A 20,976-nucleotide genomic window follows, 5' to 3' on the forward strand; every position below is an offset into this window, starting at 1 on the left:
GCTCATGACTCGTAGTCAGAGCCGATGCAATTGCTTAGCCAGAAGAGCCTTTTCAAAATTTGTATGTATGTATATCAAAACATCAGGAGTGTGATAAGCACTCCGCTGATCCCCATTGAACAACAGTCCACACCAAAGCGTCGCCTCCAACACAGAGGCTTTGTCCCGGTGACTGTCAAACAACTTATGTTGATATTTACATTAAAAACGCGACTGTTAGGGACAAGCCTCTCCCTCCCAGCTGGCCGGGACGACATAGTTACAAGCAATTTCCACCTCTTCGCCACAATGCCACATTGCAATCTGTTCAATACAAACGACAAAACGTACTCTTACTTCTCTACAAGCACTGCAACTACCACTTTTTTGAACATTCATCGCAGTCTCAAGGGACGCTGAGGAGACAAGGGTCGGGTTATTACATGGCATAACTTGAAGTGCGAACGTGCGCTGGAGCTCGTTTCAAGGATATATGGGTAGTGCAGGGACTTCCCAAAAGTCACACGTTTTTATGGAGGCCAGCACACGTTCAGGCACAGAGAGCGCTTCCAAAAACCATGGCCCCATGTTAATGTCGATGCTCCAACGCATGGGCATGGCCATGTCGGCGAGCGACAGACATTTTTCATGTTCAGGGCCTGGCGGGGCATGGCTACGAGCGCTATGGACCAATAGGGAAGCTTGAATTTCCGAACAGCGCCATTTGATCTGATTATTGGCTCCTCCCTTCGCCTGGGGCTCATAAAAAGAGCATATGCAGCTCAGTTCAACCAGAACAAGAGAGAATCGCCCAGTCAGAACTCGCCAGGGGAGAGATATCGCCGACTCGCCAGACAAGAGACTGCGGCAGACATCAGACCTCGTCAGGGAAACAGGCGGTGCAAGAAGGGCAAGCGTCGGCGTAGAGCGAGCGGCACCACGAGTCAGCATGATGAAGTGTGGGATCACAAGTTACTGCTTACATGTACAGATTCTCACACTATTACGATCGGGTCTTCTCTCTTACGCATCTTTCTTCGACCATCTATCTCTCATCTCCTGTGGACGCAATATAGCAAGACACGGGCAAGCCCAATCAAGAACGTTCTTTTCAGAGCGAACCAAAGAGCGAACTAAAGAGTGAACCGTACTGACCTGCACCTCACATTACTCCTATTACACCATGCTGCACCCCACATTGCATTTCACTCATACCTCACTCACGCACCCTCGACACCCTCAGTATTTCTCCCTCCTCCCCTTTCCCAAGCGTTTGGGTTGCGCAGGTCCGCCGATCATACCAGGTATTGAGAGGTGGCTAATCCTCAACTGCTTCTATCTCTCTGGGCTGTCTGTAATTTTCCTCAAGTTTGTGCGTGTGTGATGGCGCTTGTCGTAGCATAAGTTAAGAATGTTTAAGAATATATGGGATAACTCTGCTGTCTTCTTCTTTTGTAAATATTGTACAACTTTTACCACATCCCACAAATTCCTTGCTTTCCCTGCTGTACATTTGCAATAAATCCCATACGGTGCCACGCAACTTTCCTCACTTTTGTTAAACAAATGTGCATGTTGGAAAGGTACCCAGCTCATTTTTTTCTTTTCCTCCATTGGTCTAGCATGGTCCACACCTTAGTTTAGTTGGAATGTTTTACCCCAAAACCTGCAAGTACCTTTAACATGGGAGGTAGGTATCTTTTATCTTTAACATGGTAGGTAACTTAAAGTAATGCAAGGACGCATTGAGGGCACGATTCCCCGATAAGGTGATCACATGTTCCGAGGTAAATGGTTGTCAGATGGGAGGAATCAATCAGGGCCACGTGGTCAAGTTATCGGCGTTCACGGTCGATTAGTGACCCACCGCAACACAAATTTATTCGTGTGCGATTCCCGGTGAGTCTGGAGAGGAACCAGGAACAGCCCCTCACCCGTGGTGCCCCCGCCCAGAAACAGCCCCTCCCTCGTGGTGCCCCCCGCAACAACATATATGTCAATATATGTATATATATATAACAACATAGTCCTGAGCACTAAGCGAGGTTTCACTGTAAACTGTGCTGGATAGGTCAGCATCTATGGGAAGCCCACAGGCAGACCCATGTATGACGTATGGAGTTGGATGCTGTACGTCGAGTTATCCAAAATGGGCACTGGCAATTTGCCAGATCAAGAAATTATGTCATGCAAACAATTAGCTTCACATAATTTGTGAATACATGTCCATACAAAAACCTTCCATTTATTTTTCCGGTGTATAGCATAAAAGGCCATCATAATGACGGGTTGGAGTTGTTTTATGAATGACTTCAAATATTCATATTTTTATACTTCGTAGTAACATGCATTGTCCTCCATAACCATCCTCTGCATGGATTGTACCTTTCTTTCATGATAGACGACACACTGTTCAGTCTTCAAATGTAAATCTTGTAAACTTAGTCCAAGAGTATACGTAAATTACATACAAAAACCCTCCCTTAATTTAGGAGGTGTATAGGCAACAGACCACTGCCTCAATCACTCAAAAATAAAAAGAACCCTGGTAATATAGCTCGGATAGATTCCAATTGCAATGGACCATCAGCTGACACCAGAGGCCTGATGTCTGAGGCGTATACGTACTGTGGCTTCACAAGGTCCATGACGCCTATTGACTCTAACCTTTCAACATTTGATGATCCTTTTAACAGTTGCTTTTGTCCTTTTACACTGAAGGGAAAACCTACAGGGGAAGGGCATGGCAAATGTGAACATGACAGCTCCGAAGAAGTCTTTGGCTTCGCATAGCACCAACATGGTGGCCGTACAATTTCTAAGGTTCCTATTGTGGGTGGAGTCAGGCCAGCTGTTCAACCGATGGATGGAAAGGAGCGTTACACACTGACAAGCACAACATATAGACATATTACATACATATACATACATACATACATAGACATGCTCTCAAAATTTATTTTAGTCGATTTATCTTATGGTGACCAGATGACAAGGATATTGCATAGCGCTGTCAAACTTACATCGTCCCTGCCCAGTTCCTGGATGACTTCCCGTGCTTCAATCATTGCCTCCGGTGTTGGTGCAAACACAGAGAAGGTCTCCTCATCTGCCTGACTAACAGTGACCCCTGCAGTACAAACAGAGATGGAAAAAATATTGATGGCCAGAAGGTTTCTCCAATATCAGGAAGATAAATGATTCAGAACAACCATATTAGTTATAATTTTCTTGTATACAAAATCTAGGGTCATGGAAGAATGAGGAGACAGAGTAAATGGAAACATGCCGACGGTGGGGCCACAGTTGCACTCAAGGGATAAAACAAACAAGAAAAGAGGAGGAAAGGGAACGCAGAAACTTGCAAGACGGTTGGGTTCAGTAAGGTTAATGGGGGTAGAAAATATTGCAGATGGGAGAGGGGTGACACAATGACTACTGTAAACACGATTTGAAAGGTCTCAAGAAGGCAGTTCCACAAATGAGAAAAGAGGAACAAAAGAGTTAAGGCAGGTGGAAAGCCTGAATTTTGGGAGCTTAACCAGAAGGGGCTTACTGGAACAATGCGTGCATCCTGGAGGACTTGGGGAGGATCAGAAGGCTGAGAGAGTGGAGAAAGCTAGACCAGGAGAGAGGCCTTTGGCAAAAATGCTGCAGTTAGAAATATAGTGTGTGTATATATATATATATATATATATATATATATATATATATATATATATATATATATATATATATATATATATATATATATATATATATATATATATATATATATATATATATATATATATATATATATATATATATATAGCCACTGACCTGTCTATGATGTCACAACAGGCCTTGTGCTTCTGCCACATCGTGGGAGATTCCAATAATGTTAAGAGCTTTAGATTCTATAGAATCGAGAAGAGACAGATGTGATTCTGGGGCATCAACCTATAGTATAGATCAGTACTCATTTGAGTTATGGACGAAGGCATGAAGGCTGTGAGTAGTTCTGATTTTTCCAAGAAATGACTTGGAAACCAGGTAGGATGCCTCGTCTGTAGCTGGTTTTGGAGTCCAGCTTTGTTAGGTTGGCTCAAGAGAAGTCTTGCCTAGAAGTTGAAAAGACTGAACATGCTCCAATGTCTGACCATGGAAATAGACAGGTTGGTTAGTTTGATGATCTACCTGAATGACAGGGTGGGACTGAGATTTGCCAATAATGAAAGACATGTTCCATTTATCAGCAGCATGGAATCAATTCCAGAGCAACAGAATGATGCAGCTGCCATCTGCCGATCAGTGGGACGGAGCATTGCACAGAACAATACAGTCATCTGGTAAAAGGAAGAGAGCTTTCCAGAGCATCGGAGAGGCCGTTTATAAAAACAAGGAATGAGAGTGGGCCCAAAACACTGCATTGAGGCACTACATCTCCACTGGGAAAGGAAAATTGACATGAATGCATTTGCTGTGGGAGTAAAGGAAAGCAGCATTATATGCCCCAGGCAGACATGGGCACCGATGCCATTTTGGCCCGTTGCTGATGGAGAATCGAGGTTGGACAAACTTTTCGCCCTTATCAGCTGCAAGAGAGACAGAGTCGAGAAGACAGTGGATACAACTGGTAAGGTGGGGGCATGAGCGGGATTGGGTTAGGAAGATGATATTTGGAAGCAAACACCGAGTTGAGATATTCTGGGTTGTCTCAAGCAGAGTCGAGGTGAAGCCATTTGAGGTGAGAGGATGGGTGTTGGGTATACACTAAAGAAAGGCATAACTAGACAACCACTAAGACCTCAAGGAAGGAGGTTGTTTGGGGTACTTCCTTGAGATTTGCAAGACGATATTTTCTGGCTTATTTATAGATGGGGACACACTTCTTGAGAACCTTATGAAGTGTGCTGAAGTTGCTTTCAGTCAGGTTCGCCTTCCATTTGAGAAAGCAAGCTGCTTGACCACAACCACAAAACCCCAGGATTCAGTGTACCAAGGCTCAGGGATGAATAAGAGAGCCGCAGATGGCATTGGAGAAACCCCAAAAGTATCAGCAAGAGATAAAGTAGGTACATGTGAAATCAACATCAGGTGCTGTGGAGATGGCAGCCCAATCCTTTTGTCAGAGGACAGGATTTGAGTCCCTGCCAGTTGGCCTGTGTGAACAACCAGATTCGGCCACGTTGACGTCACACTCTTAACATTAGCCAGATAGACGTGACCTTTGACAATAAAATGATCAGAGGAACAAGGTGTAATTGAGGAGAAAAAGGAGAGGTTGGATGGAAATTCAGCCATTATCAGGTGTAGAATGGAAGATTTACCAGAATCAGAAATTCAGGCTAGACAATTTACATATTGGGTCAGACTGACAAGAAAGCCTGAGCTACAACACCACAGCGAGTTGTTGCAGGGCGAATACTCAGCCAGCTGGCAAGGTGGTAGTTGAAGTGATATATTTGACAGATCTGATGGTTGCCAATTTTTTCCCCCATTTCCATAATGGTGTGAAAGATAAATTGTTCCAATTGAAAAAGTATGGATGGATAGAAAAAAGAAGAAAAAATTTTTCTATGAATAACTTCTCCCCCTACCCCTCGACCTCTCCTCCTATTTCCCTCCCCTCCACCTTCCCTGAAAAGAGAAATAAACAAAAATGAAAAACAGCATTTGTTCCACAATTTGCTTGCTGTGTCCTTCCCATCAACACAATCAGAGCATTTGTCACACCTTGCCCTTCCAAAGCATTTATTACTCAGACAAAAGAAGCGCATTTTACCTCCAGTCACATTGCTCCTCGGCAATACCAAACAAAACCCTCAAAAATGGCATACCAGTCTCAGCCTGCAGCTTGCGAAGATTATAGCCACCAGGCCCAATAAAACGTGGCCTTTTTGAGATGGGTACATGGATCATCTCTGGAAGTACAGAACAAGGCATATGATGAAGAACAACACAATAGGACAATTGGGGGGGGAGGGAGGGTGTGCGATTCATTGCAAGAGAAGATGGCTATACAGGATGCACGCACGCGCGCACACGCACGCACGCGCACACACGCACACACGCACACACGCACACACGCACACACACACGCACACACGCACACACACACACACACGACAGCTTACCAGTGGTTGGTCCATTCTCCTTCCTGCTAGCTCGAGGTCTGGGTAAAGTCTTAAGCATAATGTTCAATATCTCGGATTTTGCAACTGCACACATACAAAGGTGAAGAATTATATAGTGGGATTACATGCTGAAAGTGTGCAAAGTATATGAGCATCCTCATAATTATGGCTGTCCAAGTCTGGTGGTTTTACAAAGTTGGTCTGTTTCAGAAACCAAAGACTATCTCAACTCTCGGCACTGTATGAACTTAGAGTCGAATGCCAAAATAAGGGAGGTAGAGAGATGGAATGCAAGAGTGAGGATCAAAAATTCCACCACTTTTACGTTGGGAATAGCAGAAAGATATTTGTGATGCACTCACCAGGATATCAGTTAATAACTTGGCATATACATTATCCCAGTACCAGATAAGGTACTTGGATCGTATTAAGTCCCAGCTATGACAAAGTACCACAGATTATTAAATGACCGCTGATGGTAGTTGTGAAATGTGGTCAGAATGAATGAAGAGAAAATAATTTTCAAATTACCTGAGGCTTGTTGAACCGCTTCCATGATGACCTTCAAGGGTAGGCCTGGAATTTTCACATCTGCCTATTACACAGGCACACACAAACAAACACTTATTGGACAAATTTATTATTTTTTATTTGGCATCTATATATATTTCAATGCTCACAGCAGTATCGAGGCTGCGGTGCGGAGGGGGGAAAAAAATGAGGAGAGATGATCGATAAAGCCGATAGTCTGAAAAGAACACCTGCAATGCAGTTATTCCCTTCTTACTGCCAGCCATCTTGAAGTCCATGTCCCCCAAATAATCTTCAATACCCTGTGGCAGAAAAATAATGGAAAAATGTCACAGCAAGGCTGTTGACTGAAAATAACACTCCAATGTACTCCCATAACATTTATGGGTCATCAGGGTGGTCATTTAAATCCACGTCAGTCAACCTTATTGTAGGGTTGGATATAGAGCACCGTTCTGCAACATTCAGCTGCCAGCCTGCATTTGCAATTACCCTGCTTATTTTAATACAGTCTGATCTTTGAAATACGTATGCACTTGCATGTGTGGTGTAGGGTGCTTGGAAATGTTTTAATAAAAAAAAAAATATATATATATATATATATATATATATATATATATATATATATATATATATATATATATATATATACACACACACACACACACACACACACACACACACACACACACACACACACACACACACACACACACACACACACACACACACACACACACACACACACACACACACACACACACACACACACACACACACACACACACCTGGTGTTGGCGCAGTGGTTAGGGCAGCGGCTTGGGATCCAAAAGGTCCTGAGTTCAAGCCCCGTTCGGCCACTGAATTAATACACCAGGGGGTTGACTCAGCCTGTCATCCTTCCGAGGTCGGCGAAGTGAGTACCATTGTACTGGGCCGGTGTATACCCCAGTTAAAATGTGTACCATATCCCTGTGTCGTAAGAGGCGACCAGGGTTGGGTCAGGAAGGGCATCCGGCTTAAAACATGTGCCAAATCACGATGCGGATCATACGGATGATCCGCTGTGGCAACCCCGAACGGGAGTAGCCGAAAGAAGAAGAAGAAATATATATATATATATATATATATATATATATATATATATATATATATATATATATATATATATATATATATATATATATATATTGTGACGTCCACGGGACTTGAACAGTCCCGCCAACGTAGAATGAGCCGAAACGATGGAGGCGATTTATTTGTTTATAACCCAAACATGGCGGTTCTAATCGCTCTACCGCAAACGGGACGAGGAAGGGGCACGAGTGACTTTTCACTGAGTTGATGATGTTTATTTGTTTTTATTTTAATTACCAGAAATAACAAGACTCGGCAAGAAGAGGGATCCGGGGCGATTCGACGGGATGGTGTGGGATCGGGCGTGGGGAAAAACACAGACAATTCCAATGAATATAGAGATCTCAAACCTCTAAGGCGCCAAGTTCACACACACACACGCACACGCACACGCACACGCACACACACACGCACACACACACGCACACGCACACGCACACACACACACACACAACGTAGCTATCTCTGGTGGTCAGGCTGGACCGTGGTGTGGACGCAACTGTCCCTGGATCGGCGCCGGACGAGCCGGCCTTGCTCTCGCCGGGGGGGGGGGGGGCAGGAGAAACCTCGGTGCTGTCGACTTCCTGGTCCTGGCCCAAGTCCGCCCACAGCCGCCAGGGAACCAGCTCCCGCGCCAAGCCGCGAGCAGGAGAGGGAGGCAGGTCCGCCCGCCGCCCGACCCCGCACTCCGAGTCAGCAGAACCCCAGAGCCAACCAAAGCGAGGCACGAGGATTGGCAAGGCTCCCAGACACAATCAAGAACACGATCGACTCAGCACAGCAACCAGGACGCTCTCTGCCGCCACAGGTTCCACACCAAAAAAACACGAGCGTTCTGGTTGTAATCTTCTTCTTCCTCCTTTTCGACCCCGAACAGAACCTTTTTATCCTTCGTCCTCGTCACTCCCAATCGAGCCGTTTATTGGCCCACCGCCATCGCCTTCCGCCAATCGTGATCACGGGGCGGAGCCATCCGCTGCACTGTCCTGTGACGTCACGGCCAGTCTTCAGAGAATACCAAAAGGGGTTTACGCAGACACACTTACCCTATCCCGTGTCCCTATCTAATTACGTGACATTTATCATTTCCCCCTTGAAGAAATGAACATTTACTAGACAACTTATCACCACTGAATCGCTACTTATTACATCGAGATCCTGGTAAACTCGAACAGCATGGCATACCTAATTAAACATCCTAATTACCCTTTGAATGCATACCCCCCCTCAAACGTAACACTGCCCCCTCCTCTGGTACCGCAGCTCCTGCAAGGTATATCACAGGCGCTACCGTACCAGCCTTAACACTTACTGACTCACACCTAATTAACCTAACGAAATAAAGTAGGAGGGGCAATGGGCAGCGAGTCACAGCTAACTTACCTATCCTGCTTAATGTACTACCCCCTTATGGCCTTATCCTCGCCTAAACAATCATTCGTTTTTGTTTTTTTATTTTTTTTTATTTCATGAGAGCACTGAGCGAAGTTGCACTCCATCCTCCGGATCATCGCTCTTGCCCAGCACTCTTCCAGTGATCTGGGGAGGGGAAACAAAAGGTTCCACAAAAACACAACACTTATACTTTACATTCCTACTCTAAGCCTTAACGACACTATTCATGGGATATTTACACTTGACCGCCTCCCCCAGTGGATGCTAATAGACCCAGCGTTGCCTGGGGAGCCAATTTTCAAATTTGCTTGCCCCAAAATTATGCGGACATCATGCCCTTGCTGCACCTGTCAAGTTGTGCGGGATCGGGTGGGACTCACACATCTTCACAACACTCACACCATGGTCATCATCACATTTCTAGGTCATGGTCCTCATTTTAATCATGCAGGCTGAATCCCGTCATGGCGGTGGGGTGGGTTACCACAAGATGATGGGGGCATCTCAGGTGCAACCATGCCCACAGGTAAGCTTCAGTCCAACCCGGACGTTTCTCCGCCCCGCTCCCTTTGATTCCCTCCCCCGTGGTAGCCATCAGCTCTAATCCCGTACAACCCTCTGGAAGGGGTCTCACTGGCTCCTCTGGCCTTCCTGGGTCGCCAAGGTCCTACCCGCCTTGGTCGCCCAACCAGACCCTCTCCCAGTTGCCTCCAGACACTGTCACCATTAGCCACCAGGTGGTGAATCTCCTTGAAGGGGGTCGCAATTCCCGCTCACCGTGAGCTTCAGCAATCCCTGTGGACAAGCACATCATCCCCACCCACAAAACCCACATGACTCCCCCACCCCATCGGCCTTACATGTGACACCTGCATTTCTAACACTTCACTGACCATGACCTTCCCTGTTACCACACCATGTCCAATAAAAAAAAATCAATGTGTGCACCATACATTTCACTTCTTAACTTAAAACAACTCACACAGCACTTCTCACCCGATCCACGCACCAGCCATTGGACAGCCACTTGTGCCCGCTTTGTTACCAATTTCCCACTGTCCCGATTGTCACTCTAAAACCCAGCAGAATTTACAAACACAAGCCAATTTTCCCACAATAATTTTTTTTTTTTTTTAACCAAAGGAGGCACTTCGCCACTATCTCAGCAGCCGAGCATGGCCCTATATGCTCAGCCCAATCTAGTCTCCCCGACCCCCGACTGATTTCCGGACTCGACCTATGTAAGGGCACCTCGGATAGACCTGGCGGTTCAGCAGGAGGATTCATCCTCTGAAGCATTTGGGTAATGCCAATTTCTCCCAGCCCCCCTCCCTGATCCTGAATCTCCGCCTGTCGGACCGTCACCGATGGCCTCTCGGGCACCCAACCCGGCCGACTCCATGAGGCCAGCCTGGCCGCGCACTCGGCCGCTCGGTGAACGGTGGGTGGGTCCTGTAACTCCACTAGCGCTCGGACCTCAGGGTCAGGAAGAGCAGCTAAAAATTTCTCTAGTGCCAGTCTGTCCCACGCCTCCACTGTAAGGTCCCGATACGCGATCCTGACTGATTGGTAAATGTCCTGTGCCAGCTCCTGCACTGTCTCACCCGGCTTTAATCTGCGGTGCTGGAGCTGGGCCCGCACCAGATCACAGTTTGCCGCGAACCCAAACCGACAGCTCAACGCCTCGTAAATGTGGGAGCTGGTCAACATCCCCTCCGCGATCACGTTTAACACATCTGCGGCTGGTCCCCGCAACGTTGCCACCAAATTCCCTGTTCGTTCCCGCTCATTCCACCCGTTTAGTCGGGAAATGCACTCAAATTGCGTCAGAAAAGCTTCAACGCTCCCCGACCCGTCAAAATTTACCAGGGGGATCACCTTTACGGTGGCCCGCTTCTCAGTTTCTCCCTTGTCCGAATCCAGCCCAGGGATCAAACACCCTTGTGGCTGCGTATCCAATTTCGGAGCCCACTGTGGCCAAAGATGTTTTGTGGTGAGGGTCTCATGGGTCAATTTTGCCTCCTGTTCCAAACGTTGAATGGACCGATTCACCTCTTCCCGCAGGATCTTCTGGGCCCGCACAACCTCCTCCAAGGCTCCGTCGCGAGTTTGTAGCTGCTCCTCAACCAACCCGGACACTCTACTTACAAAAGACGGTTCTACCAGGCCTTTATCCAAGACTTCATCTTGGCTCATAATTTTATCTTGTTCGTCCAAACGAGCCTCCAATCCTTTTACCTCCTCCGCCAAATTCATCCCTTGCTTCCTCAGCTCTCCCCACTCTTCAACTTGCAGCTGCATACGAGCATCCACACAGGCACGATGACGTTCCAGGCTTTCATCCACTTTATCAACCCGAATGTTCGGTGCATCAATTTTATCTACCAATTTTTTTCGTATATTTTCCCCCTCCAATGTAATTTCTACCTTTGTTTCCTCCAATCTATCCTCGAATTTACTTTGTATTTCCCCCAATTTAACATCCACACACTCCTGCATCTCAGTTTTCATTTTCTCCATCTTTTCCCCCAATTCATCCCTCATTAAATCAATCCGTGCACCCAACTGTACCCCCATTACCCTCAATTGATCTGTCATTTCTGCCCTCTGTGCCGTCATTTCTGCCCTCTGTGTCACGAATTGATTTTCCATTTGTGCTGTCATTTCTGCCCTCTGTGTCACGAATTGATTTTCCATTTGTACCGTCATGTCCCCTATTAAACGTTCCAACAGTGTCTGGATCGTCATCGCACCGTTTTCCGGCACTGCCGGCCCCGTTACGGGCAATGAAGCACGGTCCACGCTCGGATTGGGGGACGTTCCAACCCTACCCCCGTCTCTCCCCTCTTCCCCCGACTCGCTGCCAGACACGTGGCCTTCCTCCTCAAACATCTGCACATCCCCCATGGTGCAGAAGTCCCGTTTGCTGCCAATTAATTTAAATTTGAAAAATCCCGCCAAAATTTTCCCGCGCTCGCGCGCTTTTCTGTAATAATTTTATATTCCAATTCGTGGCGAGATTTTAATCCTGGTATATAATTTAGAGGGGTTCGAACATCCCACTCCTGACACCAATGTGACGTCCACGGGACTTGAACAGTCCCGCCAACGTAGAATGAGCCGAAACGATGGAGGCGATTTATTTGTTTATAACCCAAACATGGCGGTTCTAATCGTTCTACCGCAAACGGGACGAGGAAGGTGGCAAGAGTCACTTTTCACCGAGTTGATGATGTTTATTTGTTTTTATTTTAATTACCAGAAATAACAAGACTCGGCAAGAAGAGGGATCCGGGGCGATTCGACGGGATGGTGTGGGATCGGGCGTGGGGAAAAACACAGACAATTCCAATGAATATAGAGATCTCAAACCTCTAAGGCACCAAGTTCACACACACACACACACACACACACACACACACACACACACACACACACACACACACACACACACACACACACACACACACACACACACACACACACACACACACACACACACACACACACACACACACACACACACACACACACACACACACAATGTAGCTATCTCTGGTGGTCAGGCTGGACCGTGGTGTGGACGCAACTGTCCCTGGATCGGCGCCGGACGAGCCGGCCTTGCTCTCGCCGGGGGGGGGGGGGCAGGAGAAACCGCGGTGCTGTCGACCTCCTGGTCCTGGCCCAAGTCCGCCCACAGCCGCCAGGGAACCAGCTCCCACGCCAAGCCGCGAGCATGAGAGGGAGGCAGGTCCGCCCGCCGCCCGACCCCGCACTCCGAGTCAGCAGAACCCCAGAGCCAACCAAAGCGAGGCACGAGGCTCGGCAAGGCTCCAAGACACGATCAAGAGCACAATCGACTCAGCACAGCAACCAGGACGCTCTCTGCCGCCACAGGTTCCACACCAAAAAAACACGAGCATTCTGGTTGTAATCTTCTTCTTCCTCCTTTTCGACCCCAAACAGAACCTTTTTATCCTTTGTCCTCGTCACTCCCAATCGAGCCGTTTATTGGCCCACCGCCATCGCCTTCCGCCAATCGTGATCACGGGGCGGAGCCATCCGCTGCACTGTCCTGTGACGTCACGGCCAGTCTTCAGAGAATACCAAAAGGGGTTTACGCAGACACACTTACCCTATCCCGTGTCCCTATCTAATTCCGTGACATTTATCATTTCCCCCTTGAAGAAATTAACATTTACGAGACAACTTATCACCACTGAATCGCTACTTATTACATCGAGATTCTGGTAAACTCGAACAGCATGGCATACCTAATTAAACATCCTAATTACACTTTGAATGCATACCCCCCCCCTCAAACGTAACAATATATATATATATATATATATATATATATATATATATATATATATATATATATATATATATATATATATATATATATATATATATATATATATATATCTTCTTCTTATCCTTCTTTCGGCTGCTCCCATTAGGGGTTGCCACAACGGATCATCCGTATGATCCGCATAGTGATTTGGCACATGTTTTATGCCGGATGCCCTTCCTGACGCAACCCTGGTCGCTTGTTTCGACACAGGGATATAGTACACGTATTTTAACCGGGGTATACACCGGCCCAGTACACTGGTACTCACTTCGCCGACCTCGGAAGGATGACAGGCTGAGTCAACCCCCTGGTGTATTAATGCAGTGGCCCAACGGGGCTTGAACTCAGGACCTTTTGGATCCCAAGCCACTGCCCGGTGAGTTGGTCCATGCCTATGGACAGTAAGAATATAAACATGCCTATATAAACAATACATATATATATAAATATAAATATAAATATAAATATATATATATATATAAATATATATATATATATATATATATATATATATAAATATATATATAAATATATATATAAATATAAATATAAATATAAATATAAATATAAATATAAATATAAATATAAATATAAATATAAATATAAATATATATATATATATATATATATATATATAAATATAAATATAAATATAAATATAAATATATATATATATATATATAAATATAAATATAAATATAAATATATATATATATATATATATATATATATATATATATATATATATATATATATTGTTACGAATTTCGCCCACCCGGCGTGCGATCGGCCACGCAGGCACGTGTTGGTCGGCACCATGGTTGAGTTGGGGAACGAACGGGGTCACCGGCGCTATCTCAGCGGGGATGGGGGGGGAATTGTTGATGCTCGGGGTCGGGAGAGGGGAATGGCGGACGCTCCGTCCCGCAAGCGGGGTCTCGGGACCGCACCGACTCCGGCGAACTCTCGCCCGCGTCCTCTTCCGCATCCCTGCTTCACGCCGCGACTCGTCTCTCGACCTCAACTCCGAGCTCCGTCCCCTTCGCTGTCCGATCCCCGCAACGACAACCTCTACGATGACCTTCGTCTTGACTCGACCAGCCCAGCCAGCACAGCACCGCACAGCTCAGCACAACCCAATACACGCCCCAACTCGACACTACGCACAACTCGACACTCGCGAGTCGCCTTGTGCTTGCGTCTTTATAGACCAGAGGAGAAGCGTGTATGCTAATTCGCGGATCAAAACGCGCTTGGAGGCAGGGCCACGACACCCGACGTTTAGCCATTGGTCGGGCAAAAAGGGGCGCGAGCCTCTCCTAATCCGTTTTCCCTCTTGAAAAGGCATCCATTTGTACCCGCTGCTCGACGCGTTCGGCAAGAATCACCGAACGGGCCCTGGACAGCACGACGTTCGGTGTTGACAGGTGGTGTGGTTGATGGTTGTGGAAGGAGAAAGCCGAAGGTGGTGGTTTGAGTTGTTGGCGGGCGTCGTTTGGGAATGGCGGTGAAGCGAGCGGAAGGTGACTCGCGAGGAGAGTGTGGAACTGGGGGAGCGAGAGAAGAAGAATGTGGAACTGGTGGAGCTAAGCGTAAGCGTGGTGAGAGAAGCGAGAAGCGTGGAGCGTGGAGCGTTGAGCGTTGGGGAGCGGAGTTGAGAGTTGAGCTGGAAGAAGGGGAGTGCGTGCGGTGGAGCTGCAGGCGGTGGGTCGGGGCAAGGAAGCTCGGGTCCGAGGCAAGGAGGACGGTGGTCGGCGACGAGGTTGCGGTGTGGGGGATCGCTCGTCTCGTCGCGGGACCCAAGCCAGCCAGCCAACCACTCCCCTCCCCCAGGGCATCAACAGTTTCCCCTTCCCCCGCGCTGAGATAGTGCAGGGGGGGCCCCGTTCCTCCCCCACCCCAAACGTGGTGCCAACAAGCACGCCAGGGGCATGGAGTCGGGGCACGGCGGCTCGGACATTTTGCGGCTTGCCCGCCAACGCGTCACGAGGACACAAGTAAGACCTCCCCGGTCTTGCGGACCTGGCCGCTCCTCTTGGTCCTGCGCACATTTGGCCTACGGGCCTGTCTGCCTCCTTGTCTGTGAGGGTCGCTTCCTTCTTTTGCTTTTGTGTAAATGTGTGTTGGGGCCGTCTGTGAAGTAAAACTGTGTAAGTGTTGCCGGGTGTACACGTTAGGTCGGTGTCAACTGTTTTCTTCTTGCCTTTGCTTTTTGTGTATGGCTGTATATACGTGCTTTCCGTGTGTCGCGTAATAAAATGCTTGCTTGTTGAACTGTGCCCGTTTCGCTTAGTCTTTTCTCCATTTGAATCTCCATCTTGCATCACGTAAGGGATTCGTAGTGGGTTCAACATCCCGGTAATTTATCGGAACCGTCAAGGCCGACGATAACACCGCTCGGTTATCACTGTAGCACGGAACGGGCCGCTTAAGCGGTTCGTGTCCGGAGTCGGCCTGTGGCGTGGTACGATCGCCCGGTTGACCATTCGCGCAGGTACTTAGGTAGATCGAATTTGGCGAGCAACCCTATCCTGCGCGGGTGGGCAATTGGCACGATCGTGGTGAGGTTAAACCCCCACCTGTGACTGGCTCCCGGCGTTGTTCCGAGAGGGTCACAACTGAATTGTCCGTCCGGTGGGCGACGTGCCGCGATTCGAGTTTTGTGGCCGTTCGCACGCCGGCGGGCGCGAATTCGCAACTATATATATATATATATATATATATATATATATATATATATATATATATATATATATATATATATATATATATATATATATATATATATATATATATATATATATATATATATATATATATATATCTTAGTCATACTACAGGGTGCCCCACAGAAAACCAGGAAATTTGGTACAGTTTATTTAAAACAAAACAAAAGCAAACTTAGATGTAGTGTAAAACAAAGATACACTTTATTTTCAAACAAAACAAAAGCAAAATTAGATGTAGTGTGAAACAAAGATTCACTTTGTTATATGTTAATTTATTAATATGGTAAAATACGGCAAAATAAATAACATCTCAAATTTCCTGGTTTTCTGTGGGGCACCCTGTAAAATACAAAATATGGTGTCTGTCTGACTGTTTTTTTGACCGTGATACATTTGATTGTTACTTATCCAATCTCAACCAAACTTGACAGGAGAACCAAGGGTCACACAATAGAGAATGTCGCAACTTAATTTGCCCCCCTCCCCAAGAGGGGTTTCCACCTTTGGCGAAATCCGCATTGAGGTGTATATCCGTGTTAAGATGGCTCATCGTGGCATTTTTCCAAGGGTGCTTCTACAAATAAAAGTAATTACAACATAAATGATAATAGCATAATCATGTTATTACAAAACAATATTAATACTAATAATATCCCCCATCCGCAAGGGGTTTTTCTTCCTTGGACAAATGCTGTGTTAACGTATATATCCAATTGTGGTGTTTCGTGGGGCAAATGCACCAGAAGTAAAAAAAAAAAAAATATATATATATATATCTTATAAACCCCCCCAAAAAGCTGGCGAAGCTTTTCCAGATGCTAGTTTCAGGACATTTTGGAAATTGTAAAGCTTCGGAGTGATTGGCCTCATGGTGGTTACCTTTTGCATGCGTGCTGGTGACAGCACTGCCAGATCCTCCATCCCAACATACACTTTATAGCGGCCTTTGGTCGCCTCAAAAAGGACGTCAAGGCCAACATGTTGTATCTTAAAACATTGCCCAGATTCTGAAGTAGCTACATGCAAAATTTGGGGCCTCTAGGTGCTATGTTTTGGCTGTGAAAGAGTAACATACAAACACACAAAAATATTTATTGGGTTTGAAGGAAGAAAAAAAATCTCCAGGGACAAATTGAAACGAGGGAGAGAATGAGGGGATAAATGCCAAGTGAATACACTTCTAATCCACTCACCAGAATATCAGTCAATAGCTTGTAATCCAGGAAATGCCCCGGCTTATCTGGGTCTTCCCTGGACACCAATCCCACAGCCACACCAGCAATGGGTGCAGAGATAGGGACACCTGAAATTAGCAGGACAAACGATGTTCCAGAAAGGAATCAGAGATGGACATACTCAAAGTACCACTGCAAGGAAAAATATTAACTATGTTTTCCCAAAGAAAATTGAGGATACATAGGGAGCTCAGACATTAAAAATACTGATCTTAGCAAAAGTCTATGGACACCATCATTTCTGGCAGCAAGTGTTGGTCAAATGAATTTGATATTGGGTCCTTCCTGGTGGAACTTTTTGCCATATTTCAACTTTGCTTTCGGTGAGAAGCGTGGGGATTTGCGATGGCGTGCCATTGACTTTGCTATAGTTTGGACTGTCCTAATAATCTCCAAAATCAACTGTGAGGGAATGTCAAACTATCACCATGAAGGAATTTCAAAAAGAAACATGAAAAAAAAAACGTTGTGTGACAGTCGGCCTACTCATGGATGGTGATCAAAAGGAAATGCATTCGCAATGTGGGATGACTAAATCTTCCATCATAACTGGTGTAAACCAAGTGTTTACAACTTCAGTAATGAAGAAACATGTATTTATTGAACAAGTAAAACAGTAATTCCTAACTCTCTCCTGAAAAAGGGTGCAAGAACAGCAGGTTGTACCTGCATCCATAAGTGCTAGGGTGGCTCCACAGGCAGAAGCCATCGAAGAAGATCCTGAAACAAAAACAGAAAACCTTCAAATCAAAACAACATCTGAAAATCCTCCTGGAAATCTATCTATTTCATGATCTGGGATGTTTCAGATGATGTTTAGTGGTGTTCAGCTTGACCCAAATGACGTTTACAAATATCACCAGTTTGATCAACGTGGTGATGGCAAGGCAAGGCAAGGCTTCGCAGCTAGACACCATATTCTCTGCTCTGAGGCAGTCTTCAAAAGCTATAGATACCAGTTACAAAATTGTGATGTTTAACAGCTTCTTCCTTGTTGGTGCTCATTACCTCTGCCACTGAAGGTGGACAAAGATTATGTTTTCACACCTGTTTGTCTGTGTGTACACAATATCTCAAAAAGTTATGGGCATATTGGGACAAAGCTTGATGAACAGGTTGGGGGTGTGACAAGTACGAATTGATTAGATTTTGTTGAAGATCCGGTTACAAGAATTCTTTAATTTACAAGTGGATCATCACCATTGAGAGATTTGGTCAAAAACAATATACAACACGATATTTAAAACAGTTATGGATGAGTTATGACAAAATTTGGTGGATGAGTTGGGGAGGTGACAAGAACTAGCCAATTAGATTTTGGTTAAGATCCGGATGCAGATCCAGCCTATCAGTGGGAAACAAATCATTAACTGTTCTGCCTGGCAGAGGAATGTGCTCCACCAAGCGCCATTCTCGTTTGTTGATGGAATAAATTTATGTCTCACATAAAGTGTTTTCACTTGTTCTTTTGGTGCTGGGATCACGTGTCCTTGCCCGAGCTGCACGCTCTTGTGGGCCTTGTGTGTGTCTGTTGCACTGCATTTCTTGCCTCTTCCATTTTGCAGTTTCATTCATTCCAATGCTGGACTACCAAACGGCATGTTGCCTCCCCCCCCCACAACTGTTACTTTTCTATGAGCCTCAATTTTGAATTATTTATTAAAGATGCATTTTTGCTGGAATGTTTGTTTATTTGAAACAAAAATGGCAGAGCTAATCGCATCCAGCATACCATACCCCACCTCCACCTTATGCCATGTACATGCCCCTGTCGATCTCTCGAACTCACAAAACTCAAGCAGGAAGAAAGGGAAAAAAATATTTCCTTGGACATGTTTGTATCCCTTAATAGAGTATGACATCCTGTCCTGCTTGTTAAAGGAGTTTAAGGTCAGTTTCATGCACACTCCTTTCTCTTTCCTATTTAGTCTATTCTCCTAAATCCTCAATTTGCATTTGTCAAAAACGATTGCCCCCCGTCACCCCACCCCCATCTTCCATCATAGGTACAAAACAAATTGATGGCCTTATAATTAGGATGAAGGCCAAAGCATGACGAGGTAAGTTGCTGTATTAAACTTTTAAAAAATACAATAAAAAGACCTCAAAATTGAAACAGGAAGGCTACAACAAGAACAGGATATCAATACCAACAACAAGGCACAAAATCCCACCCATCCAAATCATGGTGGAATAAGTGAGGATGAAGCTGGTGCACATGAACATGTGTGGTGAAAAGGGTAAATTTGGAAAGTTCATTTTAAGAAGTCCCACCATTGGACTCCAGCACTTCAGCTGTGACACGTGTCGTGAAAGGAAAGTCCTTGGGCATGACTGGACGCACAGCCTTTTCCGCCAATGTTCCTGCAGGGGACAAGAAATAAAACATCATTCCCTTAGAGGGATGTAATGTGGACAATCATCACCTGAAGAGCAGACTTGGCAGAGAAAGCAAAAATGACTTGGGGAGGAGGTGGGGAAGGGGAGGGGGGTTAATTATTAATCAATTATATCTTAATGAGTCAGAATAGGTGTTTGTAAACCCCAATTTTATGTCGAGTCAGCTCACTGTCATCCTTACCCTTGCATTTCTCTCCCCCCACCCCCCCACCATCTTCCATCCATGTGTATCTTAAATCATCTGTTGTCCTTTCATCACAACTCAAAAAGGAGAGCGCACATGTGTGCTACGTCAAGCCTTGAACAATGGTTTTACAATTTGCAGAGGAGCATGCAAAAACGGCACGGCGAGTGCGCATGCGCGAGACCCGTGCAGTGGAGAAGGGGGGTGGGGTGAGTTAGACCACCATTTCAGGAAGCGCACAGCATGGAAAGGGGGACTGCTCATCCGGGACCATGAAGCACACAACTAACCAGCTCTCATACAGTCAGGACCACCCACAGAGCGGACACCCGGCCGTCAAACAGACAGCTGGGGCAACCCGTAGGCAAGACTGGAACAAGACGTGCATGCGACATGCGCACACAACACACACACACACACACACACACACACACACACACACACACACACACACACACACACACACACACACACACACACACACACACACACACACACACACACACACACACACACACACACACACACACACACACACACACACACACACACACACTCTGATCGTATTAAGATAACGGGGAATGATCATTACCGCCAGTTTCTGCGTGACGTTTGGTTGCCCATTCTTCAGCACCATTTCCCGAACAATGTCCACATCCCCGGTATTTATTAAACCAGTTCATTTTAAATCTATATGCCGTGTATTTTGAGCCGCAATATCATCCTTGGGCATAATCAAATTTTCCCCGTAGAACCGCGCACTGAAGCCGCTACATGGTTAAACAAATAAAACGGAACCACATCATCACGGATTATCCACGTATACGCGGTTCACCTCCGCTCTGCATTTTGCGAGTTTATTCTTGGGGGGGGGAGGGAAGTGTCTCACGTCACCCATTATGGGGATAGA

General features: G+C 46.0%; 1 protein-coding gene across 1 annotated transcript in view; it reads right to left on the reverse strand.

The window, feature by feature from the left end:
• Positions 1-20,976, reverse strand: part of PNPT1 (polyribonucleotide nucleotidyltransferase 1) — a 61,098-nt gene that overhangs the window by 1,787 nt on the left and 38,335 nt on the right. The window contains exons 17-24 of the mRNA XM_085857860.1: positions 19,757-19,846; positions 18,149-18,202; positions 17,441-17,550; positions 6,860-6,931; positions 6,630-6,693; positions 6,099-6,182; positions 5,802-5,885; positions 3,003-3,109 (exon numbers count right to left, since the gene is read on the reverse strand). Of these exons, the coding sequence (XP_085713986.1) occupies positions 3,003-3,109; positions 5,802-5,885; positions 6,099-6,182; positions 6,630-6,693; positions 6,860-6,931; positions 17,441-17,550; positions 18,149-18,202; positions 19,757-19,846 (665 nt within the window). The remainder of the gene's footprint in view (positions 1-3,002; positions 3,110-5,801; positions 5,886-6,098; positions 6,183-6,629; positions 6,694-6,859; positions 6,932-17,440; positions 17,551-18,148; positions 18,203-19,756; positions 19,847-20,976) is intronic.

This window comes from Eptatretus burgeri, chromosome 15 (genome assembly GCF_056783735.1).
Source record: "Eptatretus burgeri isolate ZD-2024b chromosome 15, Ebu_testis_v1, whole genome shotgun sequence".
NCBI lineage: Eukaryota > Metazoa > Chordata > Myxini > Myxiniformes > Myxinidae > Eptatretus > Eptatretus burgeri.